This window comes from Heterodontus francisci, chromosome 2 (assembly GCF_036365525.1).
Source record: "Heterodontus francisci isolate sHetFra1 chromosome 2, sHetFra1.hap1, whole genome shotgun sequence".
Lineage (NCBI taxonomy): Eukaryota > Metazoa > Chordata > Chondrichthyes > Heterodontiformes > Heterodontidae > Heterodontus > Heterodontus francisci.
This window is the reverse complement of record NC_090372.1, coordinates 196457688-196476081: the sequence shown is the minus strand read 5'-3', so window position 1 is coordinate 196476081 and position 18394 is coordinate 196457688. Positions and strand designations below refer to the sequence as shown.

At 39.2% G+C, this 18394-nt stretch overlaps 1 protein-coding gene across 1 annotated transcript in view; it reads right to left on the bottom strand.

The window, feature by feature from the left end:
* The window catches only part of lmbr1 (limb development membrane protein 1), a 283776-nt gene that overhangs the window by 104658 nt on the left and 160724 nt on the right, over window positions 1-18394 (bottom strand). Inside the window, exons 8-9 of the mRNA XM_068015009.1 lie at window positions 11205-11269; window positions 4975-5047 (exon numbers count right to left, since the gene is read on the bottom strand). Of these exons, the coding sequence (XP_067871110.1) occupies window positions 4975-5047; window positions 11205-11269 (138 nt within the window). The remainder of the gene's footprint in view (window positions 1-4974; window positions 5048-11204; window positions 11270-18394) is intronic.

Below are 18394 nucleotides of genomic sequence, written 5' to 3'. Positions count from 1 at the left end.
AGTCTGAAACTTTGTGGTAAGCTTCCATCAATGCACATATTGTGACTTAAAAATGAAGTAAGTGAGAGGCTGCTGCTGGCACGAATTAAGAATACATTCAATCTGTGCTAGAATTCACACATCCTGACTTTATAAGTCAAGCCTAACCATTTCCTACTTCAAAAATTACCGATCATTTTCAAACATGCTCAAAAACTCAAACGTCAGTAACGCAGTCAACCAACAAATTTGTAGCATTCACTTGCTTGGGCTTGTTCAGATATTTAATGTGGGCTCACAATTGAAACCACTGTATAGTTCATTTAAAATCACTTAACAGTTGAATTTTGTTATCTTCCTAGTTCTGAAACACAGATTCAGATGCTCATAGGAAAGCATCCAAGTGGCTAGATTGCTGACACCCCCAGGCAACTGGCAGATCGACACCAATTAGTCCACTCCTAACATTATAACTGGCATCAAATACAACAACCTTTCATCTTCACTGAATAGGTAATGAAATTAAATGTCTTTGATCAAGTAAGTATTTTTGATCCCACCACACCCAGTGCCTCTTGAACTCTCGGAGAACTGATAGCTACAGGCAGGGGAAAAACTATTCTTGTAATTAGAGATGCCTATCATACAGGATAAATCCTATTATTGTCCAACCTATTGAACATACATTGAAATTGTCAAAAATGTTATGTCTCATAAGCAAGTGGAAGATCAAGTCACCACAGCTTATTGTATATCACCATATACAAGTTTAGGCCACTGTTTGACGTTGCAAGAGCAGGAGAAATGATCATCTCAATACATGATTCATTGTCACAGGATGGCACTGTAGCTCACTCTGGTGAGTGCATTCTTCTACTCTCATGACCTAGTATTTATTACTCTGATAATTCTGGATTCACTGCTCGTCAATCCAGTTTGTGGTCTCACCTTCCCTTTTCTTCTGCTTGTTGTTCCCATCTGCTGCCTAGTTTCCTCTCTCTCTGACTCAGAGACCCCATCTGTACACAGTGATGGCACCATACATTGAAATCTAAATACCTGTTCTCTGATGTTAATGAAACTAAAGGGGCATTTTATGTATGGGTCTTCGATTTTTCCCCCAGAGTTCTGCGGCTTCACTGGTACACAAATATATTTGGTACGTGCTCTCATATTCTTTCTTCATAACTCCTGCTATCTCCCTCCCCTCATGACCTCACCAATCATCTTAGTCCATTCTCCAGTAATAGGAAAGTTAATAAAACAGGCAAATATACAGAAGGTGTTGCTCATCACAGCCCAAGTTGAACAGAATCTGATTTTCCCTCTTTTGTCTCCCCACTGTTAAGTTAAACTCTGCTGTCGGTACTTCACACATACTTCAACAACAGTCATGGTCAAAGGCCAAACCTCTGATCATTGTGGCAAGAAATTTAACAGTTACCCTCCAGGTTCTCAGTAAATATTCTGATCAAGATTTCATTTCTAGAAAACCATTCTTTACAAATAGCTGAAAAACATACCAATTGGATCAACAATCATGCAGTGCTGACGTTTACATATTTCCTGGAAAGTTTTGGCATATGGAGATGATTGTGTGTGAATTCACGAGTTAAGATAAAATTAAATCTGCACTCACTCTTAATATATTTATTTCTTAGCTATAATCCATCAAAACATTTGTTCTTCATTATGTGTAATGCTGAAGGGGTATATGCTGTGCACAGAGTAGAGCAATGATGTGCCTGCAGATACTACTGAAATGAGATGAGGAGAAATTTGATTAAGCTGTTTTCAGGCCTGAAATTCCTGCTATGTCACACCTAAAACTACTTGAGGGTACAAAAAGTAGAAACAGTGCTCCCCCTCGCTGCTGTTATATTCCTCATCTTGGCGATAAAAAAGGCTTGAATTGATATTATGCCTTGTGATGGAAACCAAACCAGCCAAATGGAAACATATTAATTTTGTCATGTGGAACACTACTTGAACTTTTTACTGGACATGGAACATAACTTGTTTAAAAAGACCGCAGAGCTTAACAGCTGAAAACATGGTTGAACATTTGCATTCCGAGAGGAAGTTGAATGGAGAGAGACAGTGTAAGTGCTCCCTGATTCAATTAACAAGATTGGTCTGGGCAACAGTGATGATCCACATCTTGTCTGTCTAAAAGCCATCAATCCACCCCACCACCAAGTGTTTCTAGTAAGCTGTGAAGAATCAACAACCCTCGCAGATGATGCTGTCTCAAACAAAGAGCTGGTCACATGACTTACCTGCTGGTCAGACTGGGAACTGTTTGAATTGTGCCACACAGAAAGGTTTGGGGCAGACTGCAATTTGAAGACCAAAGAGAAGGAAGGTCCTTGTCTCTCACTCTTTCAAGCAAAGTCCCAGGGATCCAGGGAAGCAGCTTACGCCTCAAGACAAAGGACCTCTTCAGCCTTCTGGTACCAGAGAAACAAGTTTGAAAATGTGTGCTGGGCCCAAGCGAGAACTGCAACACTGCAACTCCAATCAAACACTTTACATCCAAACCGAAAGACAGTAACTGAATTCCATTTACTATTCCAAACCTCCCCTTTTAATTCTTTCTCCCTCCCCCACTGCCCCCCATATCTATTTGTGTGTGTGTTTATCGCGTACGCACGCTAGCGTGGTTGTGTCGCGTATTTTAGAAATTTTAACTGAGTTAGAGTGGTAAGGTTAATAAACTTACCTCTTTCTTGTTTAAACCTAAGAAAGCCTGTCTGGTTGGTTCATTTACAATTACAATTAGACAGCAGTGAGCAAGGATTCACTGAGGTGAAGCTAAAAACACTTTTAAAAGTTAAATCAAACCAGGAAAGGGGCAAGAGGGGTGTCTCACCTGGCCATAACACCTTCTCAGGTATATAAGTAGACAATGATAACTGAACATTTAAAATATGGTATCCTGGAATTTTCTTGAAAAAATCTTTTGAAAATGACCCCAACTGTAACCAACAGACATCAAACATCCACTGATAAGTACTACCTTATAATTACTTCTTAAATTTTCAAAGCTATGAAAATCAGTTGATCTTCATTTGCTTGGTGAAAAATCCAAATCAGTCTAACTCTATCAGGTCTAAGTTTCTAAAAAGGCTACATTTAGTTACCATCAGTTGTTAGATCTGTATTTTTGTTTTGCTTTAAATAGAAAGTATTCACTACGCATCAGTACACCAGTTACTTGCATGACTTCATAATAAAGTTTCTTGGTCTTAACCCAGTGATTGTACCAGGATTCTAACATACAAGTTGAGTATAATGGAAAATTTAACAAGCCTGCTAAAAGCCTCGCAATGTCTTTTATACATCTATACGTGGAGGACGTGCAGAACTCATGAAGCCACCCAAAGTAAAACATTTATCAGTGGATCTTTTGTATAACAAACAAGCATAAAAATAAGTTATGAGATGAAGATACACAAACTATTAATTTTGCATAGAGAGAGAGAGAGGAAGAAACAGAATGAATATGCTACCCCTTTTATTCAACAGAATTTTTTGGCCCAGAAAATTTGAAGGGTCATTGCAGATTACTGTACCAGAAATGTTTTTGCTTAAATTACTTAAAACCTTCCAGAATGAGAGTTGGGGAGAACTGTACTGTATCTCTACATCTATTCGTGTTTTTTGAGGGAGACAGCCAGCATTATCGATGTGCATCTCAAGAACCAGGAACTGATTACCATTACACCTATGAACCTACCATTCAGGATGCCTTCTGTGCTCTGCAGAACACACTATTTTTAAGACTACTTTAGATTTTTTCAGGATGCAGAGACCTGGAATTTCCTCTATAAGTGTAACCTAGACATTGGAGCATAGATGCAGAAAGTCCCATGCCCATTTTGCCATTGACAAGTTATGCTCAAATTTGCTGCCAATCGCACTAGAATACGCTTGAGCATAAAATGGCCATAACTCTCCACATTTGTCCAATAGGGTTCAAACGTAATTGGGACAGAAGCAACGTGGCCTCAAGGTGCTACAGTAGGGGACTATAAAAGTTGAAGAAAAACTTTTACTTCAGCATGTGGCTGGTTATGTTTTAGTACATTAAAGGCACTGTATAAATGCAAGTTGTTGTTGTGTTGTTGGGGAGTGCAAGTGAACAGCACACAACTCTCAAATAATTCATTTAAATTGCTCTCCAGAGAGTCTCCCTTCTCTTTGACGACAATCATTGGAGAACACCACCAGGAATGGAGCTTTCAACTTCTTGGAAGGCGGCTTGCAGGCCCTCCTGAATGAGTTGCAGGGAAAGAGTGACCGGCTCCACCACATCAGGAGGTAGGCATGGATGGAGGAGACAGAGGCCCCAAATGCCACATCCATAGTCCCAGGATGGAGAGTAGTTCTGCAAAAAATTCCTTGTCCTGACAAGAGCAGGAAAGATAAAACTCCTTGCATCCTCACACAATGTGGGCACCATATTCAATGAGGTGGAACTAGCTAATCATGGCCTTTATTGTTCTGAAAATCATCTTTATAATAATTCATTTTTTTTTTACACTCATTCAAACTGTGTGTGATAGCTTACCAACACTCCAATAATTTCTATTAATAGCTCAACTATTTTCAATTAGACCTATTCCAACAAAACACAAATAGCCCAACAATATATTTCCATCTCTTCCTCACTTCTCATATTTAAAATGCTAACAAACAGCAGCAGCAGTAAGTTGAGAAAGTCTTTCTTACAACCTTGAGAGAAGCACTAAAAATTAACTATTAAATAAAGGAAGGGATAGAAATTGATTGTACATTCTGTTCTTTTGTACTGGAATGGCAACTATTAATCCCAGTCTAATGTTTCTCACCTAAATCAGACTGTTACTGAAAACAGAGAGCCTCATACAGTTTATCATTTCAATGAATCATCTGCATTCTCATTGCATCTTTTCCATCAACCACATTTAACTATCAGAATGTGAAAAAAAATTACCAGTAGGTTCCGCATACCATTTAACCTCCTTATAAGCGCTTCTTCCTGCAGACCGATGCAGTAGATTTGTTCATCCAGGTCTTCCAGGATCTGACAATTTAATAGATCAATTAAAACACTTCAATGTATGACAACAGTTTAAAAAAAAATCACAGAAAATTAGTTCTGCTGAATCATTGTATCAAAAGCACAGAAAGGGGCCTTGTGCCTGCGCTGTTAAAAGTTCTTGAACTGGAATTATCTGATCCCAGTTGCCTGTCCTTTCCTTGTATCTTTTGTATTCTTTCTTTTCAAATATTTATTCAATTCTCTTTAAACTGATTTCTCTCAATGGTCATATGCTTCTAACCTTTAACATGAAAAAAAATCTTATAATTTTCCCTTCAGTGATTATCCTGCGTCCGCAACTCGTTGCCATTTTGTCAACTGTGGAAATAATCTTTTACAATCTATCCTCTCAAAACCGTCCCCAAGTTTGAAATCCTCAATTAGATCTGCCACCTTCTATCATGAAATGGAATAAAGCCCCAATTGTTCCAGCCTTTCTTCATGCTATGAAAACCCCGCATGAAAAATGGAAAATATTAATTGAGGGGAACTTTGCCCGAGACCTTGACCGAAAACTTACAAATAACTTTTTACACAGAAAAGCTAGCAGCCAAGATGGCCACATCAATTTGCACATGAATCAGTAACAGAGCAGACTAAAGACAAACATGTTGGACTCAGCCTAGCCAGAACAATGGGGTGCTCTTTGATTCAATTACCTGACATAACTTCACAAATGGGGTCATCAAAAGCCATCGACACCCATTAACTTAGAAAGAGCCAACCCTCCCACCAAGTCTGTCTGGGCAGCCTGAGGGGAGAGCCTTGAATTTCAAAGAAAATTCCAGAAGAATCTTAAAAACACAAAGAGGTGGTTATATCATGTGACTGCTCGTGCAATTCAGAGTTTGAGAGTTGTGACTGAGAAAGCAGACCGTAACTGAAAGTCATCAAGGGAACAGCTCTCCCTCTCTCTCCAGTAGAGATCCAGTGAAGCCTCGGCTGAAACCTTTAAAGCCTCAAATGCACAGACCAGCACAGCCAGCAACTAGGGGCTGAGGAAGATTATAGGTGGTCTTCTGCCTTCCGGAACCTGAGAAGCAGGTCCGAATCGTGCATATGGCCCAGCGGGGACTTCAGGACTACAATTTCAACTAAGCATTCTGGGACTACTGAACTGTATTTAAATCCCATTTATTACAGACTCTACTCCAACCTCCCAACACTGTTTTTCCCTCTGTAATCTATTTGTGTGTGGGTGCGGCTGTTGTGTGAATGTGGGCATGGATGCAAACCGTATTTTAGTAAAATTTAACCAGTTTAGAGTGCCCTGGGATGTGATGACCTCATAAGGTTTTAAATAGTTATAGATTCTTTCTGTTGAATATTAATTTCCACTAGCAGCTCTTTCACATTCCTCTAAAAAATTGGTAAATACTTATCAGCCATTTCTGTCATTCCCAAACTTTCAAGTACAAGATGCGCCCTACATTTCTAAGTTTCTTCCACTCTCATTTTACCTATGAGCTTATAAAAGTGTTTTCTATTTATGTTTATGCTGTCCTACAGTCTTGTTTCATGTTTTCTAAGCTCTCTTTTTTGCATCCTTTCTGTGCATTTTAGAATTCACAATTTCTTTCTGTCATATGGCCCATGACTCAAATGCCTGTTTTTCAAGCTCTCATTTGTGCTCTATCCTCAATTTACCCATGGTTATGCTTTCATATCAGACCACGTTTCATAGATGAACAGTGCAAGCTGCTTTTACCATACTGATGTGTGTTTATTTGTCTTTGTTATCATAAGTAGCTTTCTGATCCATCAAAGGAGTGATGCAATCAAAAAATCATCAATAATTGATAATTATCTATTATCAGTAAATTTGCTAGTTAAATTACATTCAGATCGTGGAAACTTAAGTGTGACAGTTTGGATAAGTTAAAGCATCAGCTATAGCAGTATTGGATTTTCCAGCTGATCCCAGTGATCAAGTTCATAAAATTAGTGCAAAACATCTTGCATCATAATAGGTAAAATATGTAACACTGGATTTTTTTTACACGTATTGCAGGAAGCAAATGCTTTTACATTCGGGCAAAGATTATTCTTCTCTGGACAAGTGTTGTTTCTTTATAAGTCTTCTGCGAGGCAAGTTTACAAATTCTAATATTTGAACACATGTTATATTGTATATATCCCAATTACAAGCTGGATTAGTTAGACCTGTATCTTCGTTACATCAATATGATTGCATAGATGTGCTGCTACCATCTGAAGATTTTACAAAAGGCAAATATTACTATCCTCACTCACCTAGCAACATGAGACTCCCGATGCACTATTCTATTCCGACCTATCTGACTGCTGGTAGTACATCTCCAGCAATTTTATCTCTTCTGTCACCTCCAGGGATCCCTGAGAATCTATCCTCAACCCCGTCTTTTTCCTTATCTACACAATGCTCCTTGGCAGCATCGCCAGCAAGCTTGGGTCTAGCTTTTACACATACCAATATCTTAGAGAAGATGAAGAGGAGATTTACTAGAATGGCACCAGGAATGAAAATCTTCAGTTGCGCAGAGAGACTAGAGAAACTGGGGCTGTTCTCCTGAGAGAAAAAAAAGTTATGAAAGATTTGAAGAGGAGTTCAAAATGATGAAAGGTTTTAATGGAGTAAATAAGGAGAAGCTGGTTCCAATGGCAGAAGGGTCAGTAAATAGGGGACAGTATGCCAGGTAGTTGGCAAAAAAAACAGACACGACATGAGGGGAGAAAGAAATCCAAGCAGCGAGTTATGATGATCTGAATGCACAGTCTGAAAGGGTGGTGGAAGCAATTCAATATTTTCAAAAAGGAACAGAACATATACTCAAAGGGGGAAAATTTGCAGGGCTACAGGGAAAGAGCAGAATTACGGGATAAATTGGGCAGCTCTTTTAAAGAAGTGGCACAGGCTTGGTGGCTGAATGGTCCTCTTCTGTATCATTCCATGATTCTATAATGATGCCCAGCTCTTTGATTACGGTTTATATTTTCATGAAACTGCAGCATAGGAACTAAAAGATAAATTAACTAGCTAATACAATTCAAAGAACAATTCTGGCCTTAGAAACTGGACTACAAAAAAGGTAGGACCTCTAAGCATACTTCATACACATAGGTACTTATAAATCAAATGACTAAAAGGATTCAACGGGCAGGGCCTGATAATGTATAAGAAAGATTGTCCTTAGTTTTCACCACATCTCCTATTTCAACAATTTCACAACTCACCAATTTGCATTAAATTTTTATTCTTTTAAATTCAGCGGGTGTGAATTAAAACCAATTCATAACCTTGCACTCAAAATTGGCATTCCATGTGGTTTTTTATAACCAGAGACAAAAATGCTTTGATTTTCTTTATACTGATCTCCATTCCTAAATCCTATACATCTATATACTTAATGAGTACTGTATATCAGTGTTCACTAAGGAAGTAGAATCTGACAAAATATCAGTAGAGGTGGAGATAGTGACAATGGATAGGGTAAACCCGAGAGGGGGAGGTACTAAAAGTCTGGCTATGCTTAGGGTACATAAATCACCTGGTCCGGATGGCTTGTGTCCCAGGTTGTTAAAGGAAGTGGGGATAGAGATAGCGGAAGGGCTTTCCATAATCTTCCAATCTTCCCTGGATATGGGAGAGGTGCCAGCGGAGTGGAGAGTGGCAAATGTGACACGCTTATTCAAGAAAGGGTGTTAAGGACAGTCCTAACAACTACAGGCCAGTGAGTTTAACATCAGTGGTGTGTACGGTTTTAGGAACAATAATCAGGGGGAAAAAATCAACACACACTTGGAGAGGTTTAAGTTAATTAAGGACAGCCAGCACGATTTGTAAAAGGCAGATCATGCTTGACTAATCCAATTGAATTTTTTGATACATTAACAGAGAAGGTTGAAGAAGGGAATGCGGTGGATATTTTTTATTTGGATCTTAAGAAAGCATTCAATAAGGCACCACATAAAAGGCTGGTTAACAAAATTGAGGCTCATGGAATAGGAGGTCAGTGTCCAACTGGATAAAAAATTGGCTTAAGGACAGAAAACAAGTCGGGGAGATGGTTGCATAGTGGTAATGTCACTGGATTAGTAATCCAGAGGCCCAGGTTAATTCCCTGCGGACATGGGTTCAAATCCTGCCTCAATTTAACCTCAATAAATTCAATTAATTAAAAATCTGGAATTGAAAGCTAGTCTCAGTAATGGTACCATGAAACTAATGATAGGGGATATTAGTTGGAAGGTTAGATTGGAAAAACTGGGGTTGTTCTTCTTAGAACAAAGGAAATTAAGGGATTTAATAGAAGTATACAAGATTATGATAGGCTTAGATTAGTTAGATAAGGAAAAACTGTTACCATTAACAAATGGTACAAGGATTAGGGGGCACAAATAGAAGGTTTTGGGCAAGATATGCGAATATGAGGAAGAACTTTTTTATGCATTGGGTGGTAATGCCATGGAACTCGCTGGCCACAAGGGTGGTGGAAACGGAGACAAGCAATGACTTCAAGGGGAAAGTGGATGGCCATTTGAAGGAAATAGGCTTGCAGGGCTTCAGGAATCAAGCGGGGGAGTGGGACTGACTGCATAGCTCCGTGGAGAGCTGGCATGGACTCGATGGGCCAAATGGCCTCCTTCTGTGCCATAAATGAGTCTATGACAACTCTGAAGCTTTCCACATCACACTGGTAATTAACCAGCCTTGTATTGCGATTCAGTTGTCCCAATGATCCATGTTGTAAAATGTTACTGTTACAGACCCAGAACTCTGATAACCCTTCCATTAAACCAGTAGAATAGCACTAGAATTGAAGCATTGTTGTGGCGAGGAAAATATATATTAGGATGTACCTATGTTCTTCATTAAATGAAGACCTAGTCTAATGCTTCCTTTGCATAACTTATAATATTCTTTTTTAAGCAGTTATCTTTTCCTTTTAATTTTCCTCTGCTTCAATTTCAATTTAAACTGACTAATTTCTAAACATTCATCTGTTGCACATTTAACCACATTACACTAGACATGTGAAGGTTTATTTCCCATTGTATGTCACCCAGTAGCCATCGCTCTTTAATATCAAAGACACTAGCAGCAGAGGGCTCTGGTAAGGTGTAAAAGACAGAACTAGAATGAAAGGAGGCCACAGGAGTGAGGTACAAAGGGTACAAACAGAGGACAGAATGGAGGCAGGATGAACAGCAAGCAACAGGCCAGACTAAGCATAATCATAGAGCAGCAGCACTCATGTACCTGGAAAGTCACAGGCTCAACAGTAGAGAGAGGAAAAGGAATGAAGCTAAAATACAGTGGACCAGGAGTGAGGCAGAGAATGCCAGCCTGGAGAAAGTTACAAACAATCATGGTCACCACACTTGTACATTGTTGTGGTTATGGAGGTCATGGAAGCAATGAGAAGAGGTTAAGGGGCAAGTGCATTGCAAGGGGCAAGTGCATTGCAAGACCCAAGACAGAACAGGCAAGTCCATGTTGCAGGGAATGTTGGGAAGCAAGAGTAAGAAGGCTGGGTGGTATTAGTCATTAAAGCCGGGCTGGGAGAGGAGAGATAAAATGGAGAGCTGTCATGGCTGCTGGAATGTTGGAAAACTGGGATTTGATCAGTTTTGTCTATGGTTTAGGCAGTATTTTTTGTTTAAATGAATTCCAGTGAAGTACCACATATCAATAATAGAACAATCCGATCACCGTGCATTTACCACACACCAATAAGTTTGCTGCAAACATAACACTACTACTGGCCAATAAGACTGCTAAAATAGAGAAACAAGTTTTTTTTAATTTTATATAGATTCATGACTTTGCAAAGTGCCAGCCAAATTGCCCTTGGATACAGTAATATTTTATGTATTACACAATCAATCTGAGCCCCTTCTAAATTTTGAAGCTTCCTCACAAATCTGGTTCGTGGTTCTGACTAAAGCACATTACAAAACGTGACAGGAGCACTCAAGCTTAGTATCCTTCCTGAGGCCAGAAGGAACCTAGTTGCGGTACCAACAAAATTGCTTCACACATATTCTTATAAATAGTGTATACATAGCCAGCTCAACTATGAAAGACTTTCCGTTTATCAGAAGCATATTACGGCAGAACTACTTACTGTATACTGCAGTGAAAGCTTTCATTACTTACTGTAGGCTTTACTAGCAACTGTCCCATTACAGTGAACATTCTGGAGAGACCAACTGGTGTACATACTGAAGAGAAAAAAAGGCACATTCTTTAAAAAAATATCATTTTGATTCATTGTATTAAAAAGATTTTTTAAAATACTAACAAATTGAAACTACGGATATAGATACCCACTTACATCGCCGTACTACAGATTCTAAAGTACAAGGTATCAGAATTTTACAGCATGGAAAGAGGCTATTCAATCCATCACACCTGTGCAGTTCTCAGGAAGACCTATCTATTTAGTTTCATTCCTTTCTCTTTGTGCTTTCAATGTTTCCTCCTTCAAACAGTTTATCACTTCCCTTTTACAGGGCATTATGGATTCTGCTTCATCCACTGTTTCTGGTAGATGATTACACGTCCCAATAACCTCGATGTAAAAAGAAAAAAACGTCCTAACTTATTTCTAAAACTGATTAGCTTAATTTTATGCCCACTAGTTACACACTCAGTAATCTATTTACCTTATCAGAACTCTTCATAACTTTGAACACTGCCATCAAACAATCTTAACTTTCTCTGCTCCTCGGTTTCACCACGAAACTAAAGCTCCTTCGCTCTGGTATCAACTCAGAAAAGGTATTCAGACCATCGTTCTTGTCCTGTTTATCCATTCACATTCAGGAATCTGAACACTATTTCATCTTTTAAACTCGTATCTTTTTCATCCCATTTGAATCAGGTATCTGTCCTACTTTCCCCCCCCCCCCAAAGCAAAAAAAGTACTGCTGCAACATATTGTCAAACATAAATATATTTATAAGAATGAGTTCGCTTTTCTCACACCTAGTGCAGAGGGTATTCACATTACTGATAGTGAGACTCTACATTACAACAATGGCTTCACTTTGAAAAGTAATTTATTGGCTGTAAAGCACTTTGGGATGTCCAGTGGTCATGAAAGGCGTTATATAAATGCAAGTCAGTCTTTTATGTGTGATCATGATCTTATTCGCAATCTATTCCTAAAAGTCAAGTATTAAGTAGTCACTAGTTAAAATATGTGCAGCTCACAATATTTACAGTTTTGAATTTGGTCTCATAATTCACCTTTCCTTATCCAACAGAAAGAACATCTCCATATGGAGTCAATGACAATATTTCAGTTTAAAAACCTTCATATTTCTTTCCCTGACTTCTTCCATCCCATGAAAACAGGTTTTCCTCAGAAGTTTTCATAGCTCATCATTTAAAATTCAGCACTACCCTCCTCCTCTAATTTTTTTTCCTAATGCCACAATCTGTTTGTAAATACACTGACCACATGCAACAACCTTGTATGGAGTTTAATAAAATGAGTTAAAATGAAGAGATTTTATCTTCAAGCTGTACACATATCATATCTGCAGTAGTATACCATTTGAAGAGGTTTGGTGTGTGCCTGTGCTATTCCCATTTTACATAAGAAAATAAGAAATAGGGTCATTCAGCCCTTCAAGTCCGTTCCTCCATTCAACAAGATCACAGCTGATCTACCTCAACTCCACCTTCCCACACTATCACCATATTCCTTAATTCTTAGTACCCAAAAATCTATCGACCTCTGTCCTGAATATTCTCAATGACTGAGCATCCACAACTCCCTGGGGTACAGAATTCCAAAGATTCACAGCCCTTTGAGTGAAGAAATTTTTCCCCCAGCACAGTCCTAAACGGCCAATCCCTTATTCTGAGACTGTGATCTCTAGTTCTACATTGCCCAGCTGGGGTAAACATCCTCCCAGCATATACCCTGTCGAACTCCTTAAGTATTTTATATGTTTCAATGAGATCATATTCTTCTAAGCTCTAGGGGATACAGACCTAGCCTAGTCAATCTCTCTTTATAGGGCAATCCCCTCATCCCAGGAGTGAACATTTGATGCACTCCCACCTAAGGGAAGTACAACCTTCCTTAAGTAAGGAGAACCAAAACTGCATGCAGTATTCCAGGTGTGGTCTCACCAAGACCCTATATAACTGGAGTAAGACTTTCTAACTCTTATATTCCAATCCTTTTGTAATAAAAGCTAACATGTCATTTCCCTTTATTGCTTAATGTACTGGCATGTTAAGTTTGAAATTTGTATACAAGGGCACCCAGGACCTTCTGAATACCAACATTTCCCAGTCCTTCATCATTTAAATTTTTTTTTGCTTCTCTCTTCTTCCTACCAAATTCTGGCCTATTTTTCTACATCGACTCCACTTTCCTGCTCTATCCCCATATCCCTGAATTCCCTTCATGTCCAAAAATCTATTGATCTCACTTTTAAATATACTCATTTGACTGAGTTTTCACAGTCCTATGGGGTACAGAATTCCCAAGATTCACAACCACCTGAGTGAAGAAATTTCTCCTCATCTCAGTTCCGAATGGCCAACTCTCTTATCCTGAGACGATGACCCCAAGTTCGAGACTCTGCAGCCTGGGGAAAGCCTCTCTGCATCTACGTAGGTCTTTCTGCTCACCATCCTGTTTGCAAGGGGCTCCTGGTAACCTGCTGTTCACCAAAAGTGGGCACAAAGCTTTGCCTGTTGGTTGTCTAATGACATCACCTAGGTGAGGAGGGTGAGGGGAGGTAAAATGTTTCTTTTGAGCTCCAAGACAATATGCCTGATGAAGGAATTTCAGATAGGGCCTCTGTTTAACATCCATATAAACCATGGTCACAGCTAGACAACCTGGTACCTGAAACCAGGCAGAGCCACAGTTCTCCAGGGCACTATTGATAACTGACCAGCCTGCCTGCTTTATCAACTGTTCTACCTGTTCAGATACAATCACTGAGAGATAGGATTCTTCCCACTCAAGGTATCCCTGCAAACGAAAACCCAAATGGGTAGGGAGGGTGACCTTGCTGAACAAGAAGTTTACCAGTAGTCTCTTAATATAACATGGGGTTTTAGCTCATTAGGTTCCTGCAGTACCCCTTTACAAACTTGGGCAGAGGGGGAGAAAATAAACAAATAAAAACTCTAGATTTCCAGTAGTTTGATTTGGAGACAATTGAACATACAAATAAATGGACAGGAAAAGACCATCTAGGAGTAGGACATCATGCAGCTGTCATGCATCATCAACCTATTCGCCCAATTATGCAATCTGCTGAAAGAAGCAAAAAGAGCAAAGATGTAAGGCTAATTTAGGGGAAAAAAACTCTGGAAAATTCTTCTTTGATCCATTAAAAGGGGCTCAAATACCATTTGCTTCCAATTCAAACAACAACTTGTATTTATATAGCGCCTTTCATGTAGTAACAGGTCCCTGAACTGACCAAGCAAAGTACTTTATTCCAAAAAAAGTATTCTGTACCTCACAATGAAGAATTATTTTTCTTTGTCATTAATCACTCTTTGGATACACAATAATACCTTTTAGGAAGTGATAGAATTCACTTGAGAATTCCTGAAATAGATTATAGCAAATAGTCAACAAGGGGCATATAACCTCAAAATTAGACTGGACCTGTTCAGAGGTGATGTCACACAAAGGGTAGTGGAAATCTGGAACTCTCTTCCCCAAAAAACTGGTAAGGTTCAGTCAATTGAAATTTTCAAAAGTGAGGTTGATAGATTTTTGTTCAGTAAGGGTATTAGGGATCTGTAGAAAAGGTGGTGTTATGCGAGCGCTTCTGTTTTTCTTTGTAAAAAATGTTTTAAGAAATAATAGTTGTATTTTGGACATTGAATCACCTGGAGATTCCTGAACTTTGTGGGTGTTTTTTTTAAAAAAATGAAGGTCAACAGAAGGTTGACCAGTAAACAAGTTTTTGCCGGAAGACACATGTTTGCAAAGAACCCAGCAGGGGGTTGTGTTCTAATTTGAAGGGGCAGATGTTTACAAGGAAATGACAGACCACAATCTATGGCTGTCACAGGATTGCTGCTGAACAGTTAGTTTCATTTTGAACTGTTAAAAATAAAAAGCCAGCAGGTTTGGGGATAAAAAGAGGCAGTTGGAGTTTGCCAGGAGATCAGAAGAAAATCCAGACAACCGTTACCTCCCTTTGAAGAATCCCTGCTCTTGAAAAGCAAATCCTGTATGAAGTTGTACTGTTGCCTCCTGTATTTGAAGAAATCCGGAATGTTTGCAGAATGTCTGAAAGAACTTTGCATCGAATCTGTGATGAATTGAAACCTTTGTTGCTGCACACCTGATGTAAGACCTATGTGAAGCCTTCTGTGCTGAATATCTTTGAAAGTCTACCCAGACTGTTCATCAACATCGCCTGGAAAGAACTGTTCCCAGAAGATTCCTAGTGGCAGCCACCTATTCGCCTATGGGACACCTCGCCAGAACAATGGACTTCCATAACCTCTTTTCAATACAGGTTTTTTTTTTAAATTCCTTTTTCTTCCAAACAGCTATAAACAAAAATCCCTTTTTTCCCCGGTTAACCAGTTGGATATGTGAGCGCATGTGTGAGGGCTAGGATAAAAATAAGGGGCTTTAATATTTCAATTTGCATGTTTACTTTATTATTGGTTAAGACTTGGTTTATAATAAACGGATAATTTGGTTGCTTATTAAAGAAACCTGGTTGGTGCTTTATTCTGGGGACAAATAGAGTATCTGATTGATTGTTTCGCTAAGTGGGAAAATTTAAATATGTTGTGACCTGTGGGACTAAATTAACAATGCACTCCTCCTGACTCAGCCGTAACAGTGGAGAAATTAAGTTAAAATACAGAACCAATTGAATGGTGAAAACAAACGCAAGGGACTGAATGGCTTATTCCTGTGCTTATATTCCTAAATATAACTGCAGCTCTTTCTCAATAGCAACTTCAGGCACTAAACCATTGAAACTGTGGTTACTGCTCACTGCATTATAAATATCCTGCAACCTAACTGTTGAAAATTAACCCAAGTTGTTAATGCTTTAGCATTATGCCCTTTAATATATTGAGGACTTCTACACTCCATGTTTCGATAATGAGCCATACAATCCATTCATCAATATAATTCTGTGTAGCATCAATAAACCAATGCAAAGAGTTAGAAATGGGAAACAAGTATTCTGATCTCACAGACACAAAAATCAGACGTTTTCCAAAGATATTTGGCCTTTTTGATGTCTGCTCTGTGGATTTTCCTTTACCCACCTCCACTGTCAGAACTACGTGAGAAATTATGGTCTTCTGATACAAGTGTGAGTATTAAGCATGAGTTGAAATTCCAAATAAGGATGAAAGAATATCCCATCCTCAGGCCTGATAACATGGCAGGTGTTTTAATTCCACAGCCCTGGAACTCACCTAGGCTATTGACCAAGACCAGGACTGCAACCCATGTATCCTTCAATGATGAAAGTTATTTAAAAAAACTCAAATCTTAAATTCAAAGGCAGGATCTTATGCAGAAAATGATTAAGATTACATACTGATGTCAAAAGAGTGTTTGATATATCAAACCCCTTTCATGAAGGAAATTGAGGGATGAAAGGCAAGAACTTCCCTCTACTGCATAAACTATGACTTAAGCCCTTTGCCCAGAAGGGTGTGGAATTATTTCAGGATCCAAGTCAAAGTTCATAATGTCCATTTTAAATGTTCTGAGTTTTGTGTAAATTTCAATGGTATAGATCACATACATAGTCACTAATACATCAATCTTCTCCATTTAATTCAGAGCAATGCCCTCATTCAACTTTCTTCGAGAATAGAAATGCTTCCTAGGACTCCTAACCAGATAACTCACTAAGTTGCAACATTTCTTATTTCAGCACTTAAAAATCATACACAGATAGAGGACTTGATTGTGTCAAAATCTTTACATTTTCAGGCTTTAATGCTTAAAAAAAGCTTTCAGAGACAGTGTTCATCAACAGAGAGGTCAATTTTTATAATCAGGAGCCGCCTTCAAACATGGACTGCCTCCCAGACTCTGTATTCCATTTTCCAGAACTTATATTTATATCAAGCTTTTCACAACCTCAGGACATCCCAAAACCTTTTACAGCGATTAAGTGTGTTTTGAAGTGTAGTCACGATTGTAATTTACAGAAACGCAACAGCCGATTTATGCACAGCAAGGTCCCACACACAGTAATGTCATAAATAGCCAAATAATCTGTTTCAGTGAAGTTGCTTAAGGGATAAAAGTTGGTCAGGGCACCAGGAGAACTCCCCTACTCTTTTTCGAAAAGTGTCATGGTATCTTTTACAAACACCTGAGGGACAGATGGGTTTAATATCTCATCTGAAAGATATCTTCTCAGAGTGCGGCACTGCCTCAGTCATTATGTGCTCAAGTCTGGAGTACAGTGTAAATCCATGACCTGCTGACTCAGAAAGAAGAGTGCTACCAATGAGCCATGGCTGCCAACTAACCTCAGTACTGACCCTTGGCAGTCCATGGAAGCTGAGAAATCTGCAACACAGCCAGCAGTAGAGTGGTCCAGGTCCGACTACAAGCTATCGTGGGATGATTCATTAATGGAGGAGTTGAAATGGAATTAAACACTCTGGAGCAGTCAGTAAACAGCGCCATTCCTATCTTTATGACAGCGGGAAGGTCACTGATGAAATAGCTAATATCAGTAGGTCAATCATGTCTCCCAGAGGATCTGCTGTAAAAATGTCCTGAGGCTGTGATGACTGACTTCCAAAAAAAACAATAATTGTGTTGGGTATGCCTCCAGCTAATGCAAGGTTTCCCCTTCACCTTTAGGCCTCAGTTTTGTTACAGTTCCTTGGCCATACTAGATTGAATGCAGCCTTGAATTAGAACATTACAGCGCAGTACAGGCCCTTCGGCCCTCGATGTTGCGCCGACCTGTGAAACCATCTGACCTACACTATTCCATTTTCATCCATATGTCTATCCAATGTCCACTTAAATGCCCTTAAAGTTGGCGAATCTACTACTGCTGCAGGCAGGGCTTTCCACGCCCTTACTACTCTCTGAGTAAAGAAACTACCTCTCACATCTGTCCTATATCTATCACCCCTCAACTTGAAGCTATGTCCCCTCGTGTTTGCCATCACCATCCGAGGAAAAAGACGCTCACTATCCACCCTATCTAACCCTCTGATTATCTTATATGTCTCTATTAAGTCACCTCTCCTCCTCCTTCTCTCCAACGAAAACAACCTCAAGTCCCTCAGCCTTTCCTCGTAAGACCTTCCCTCCATACCAGGCAACATCCTAGTAAATCTCC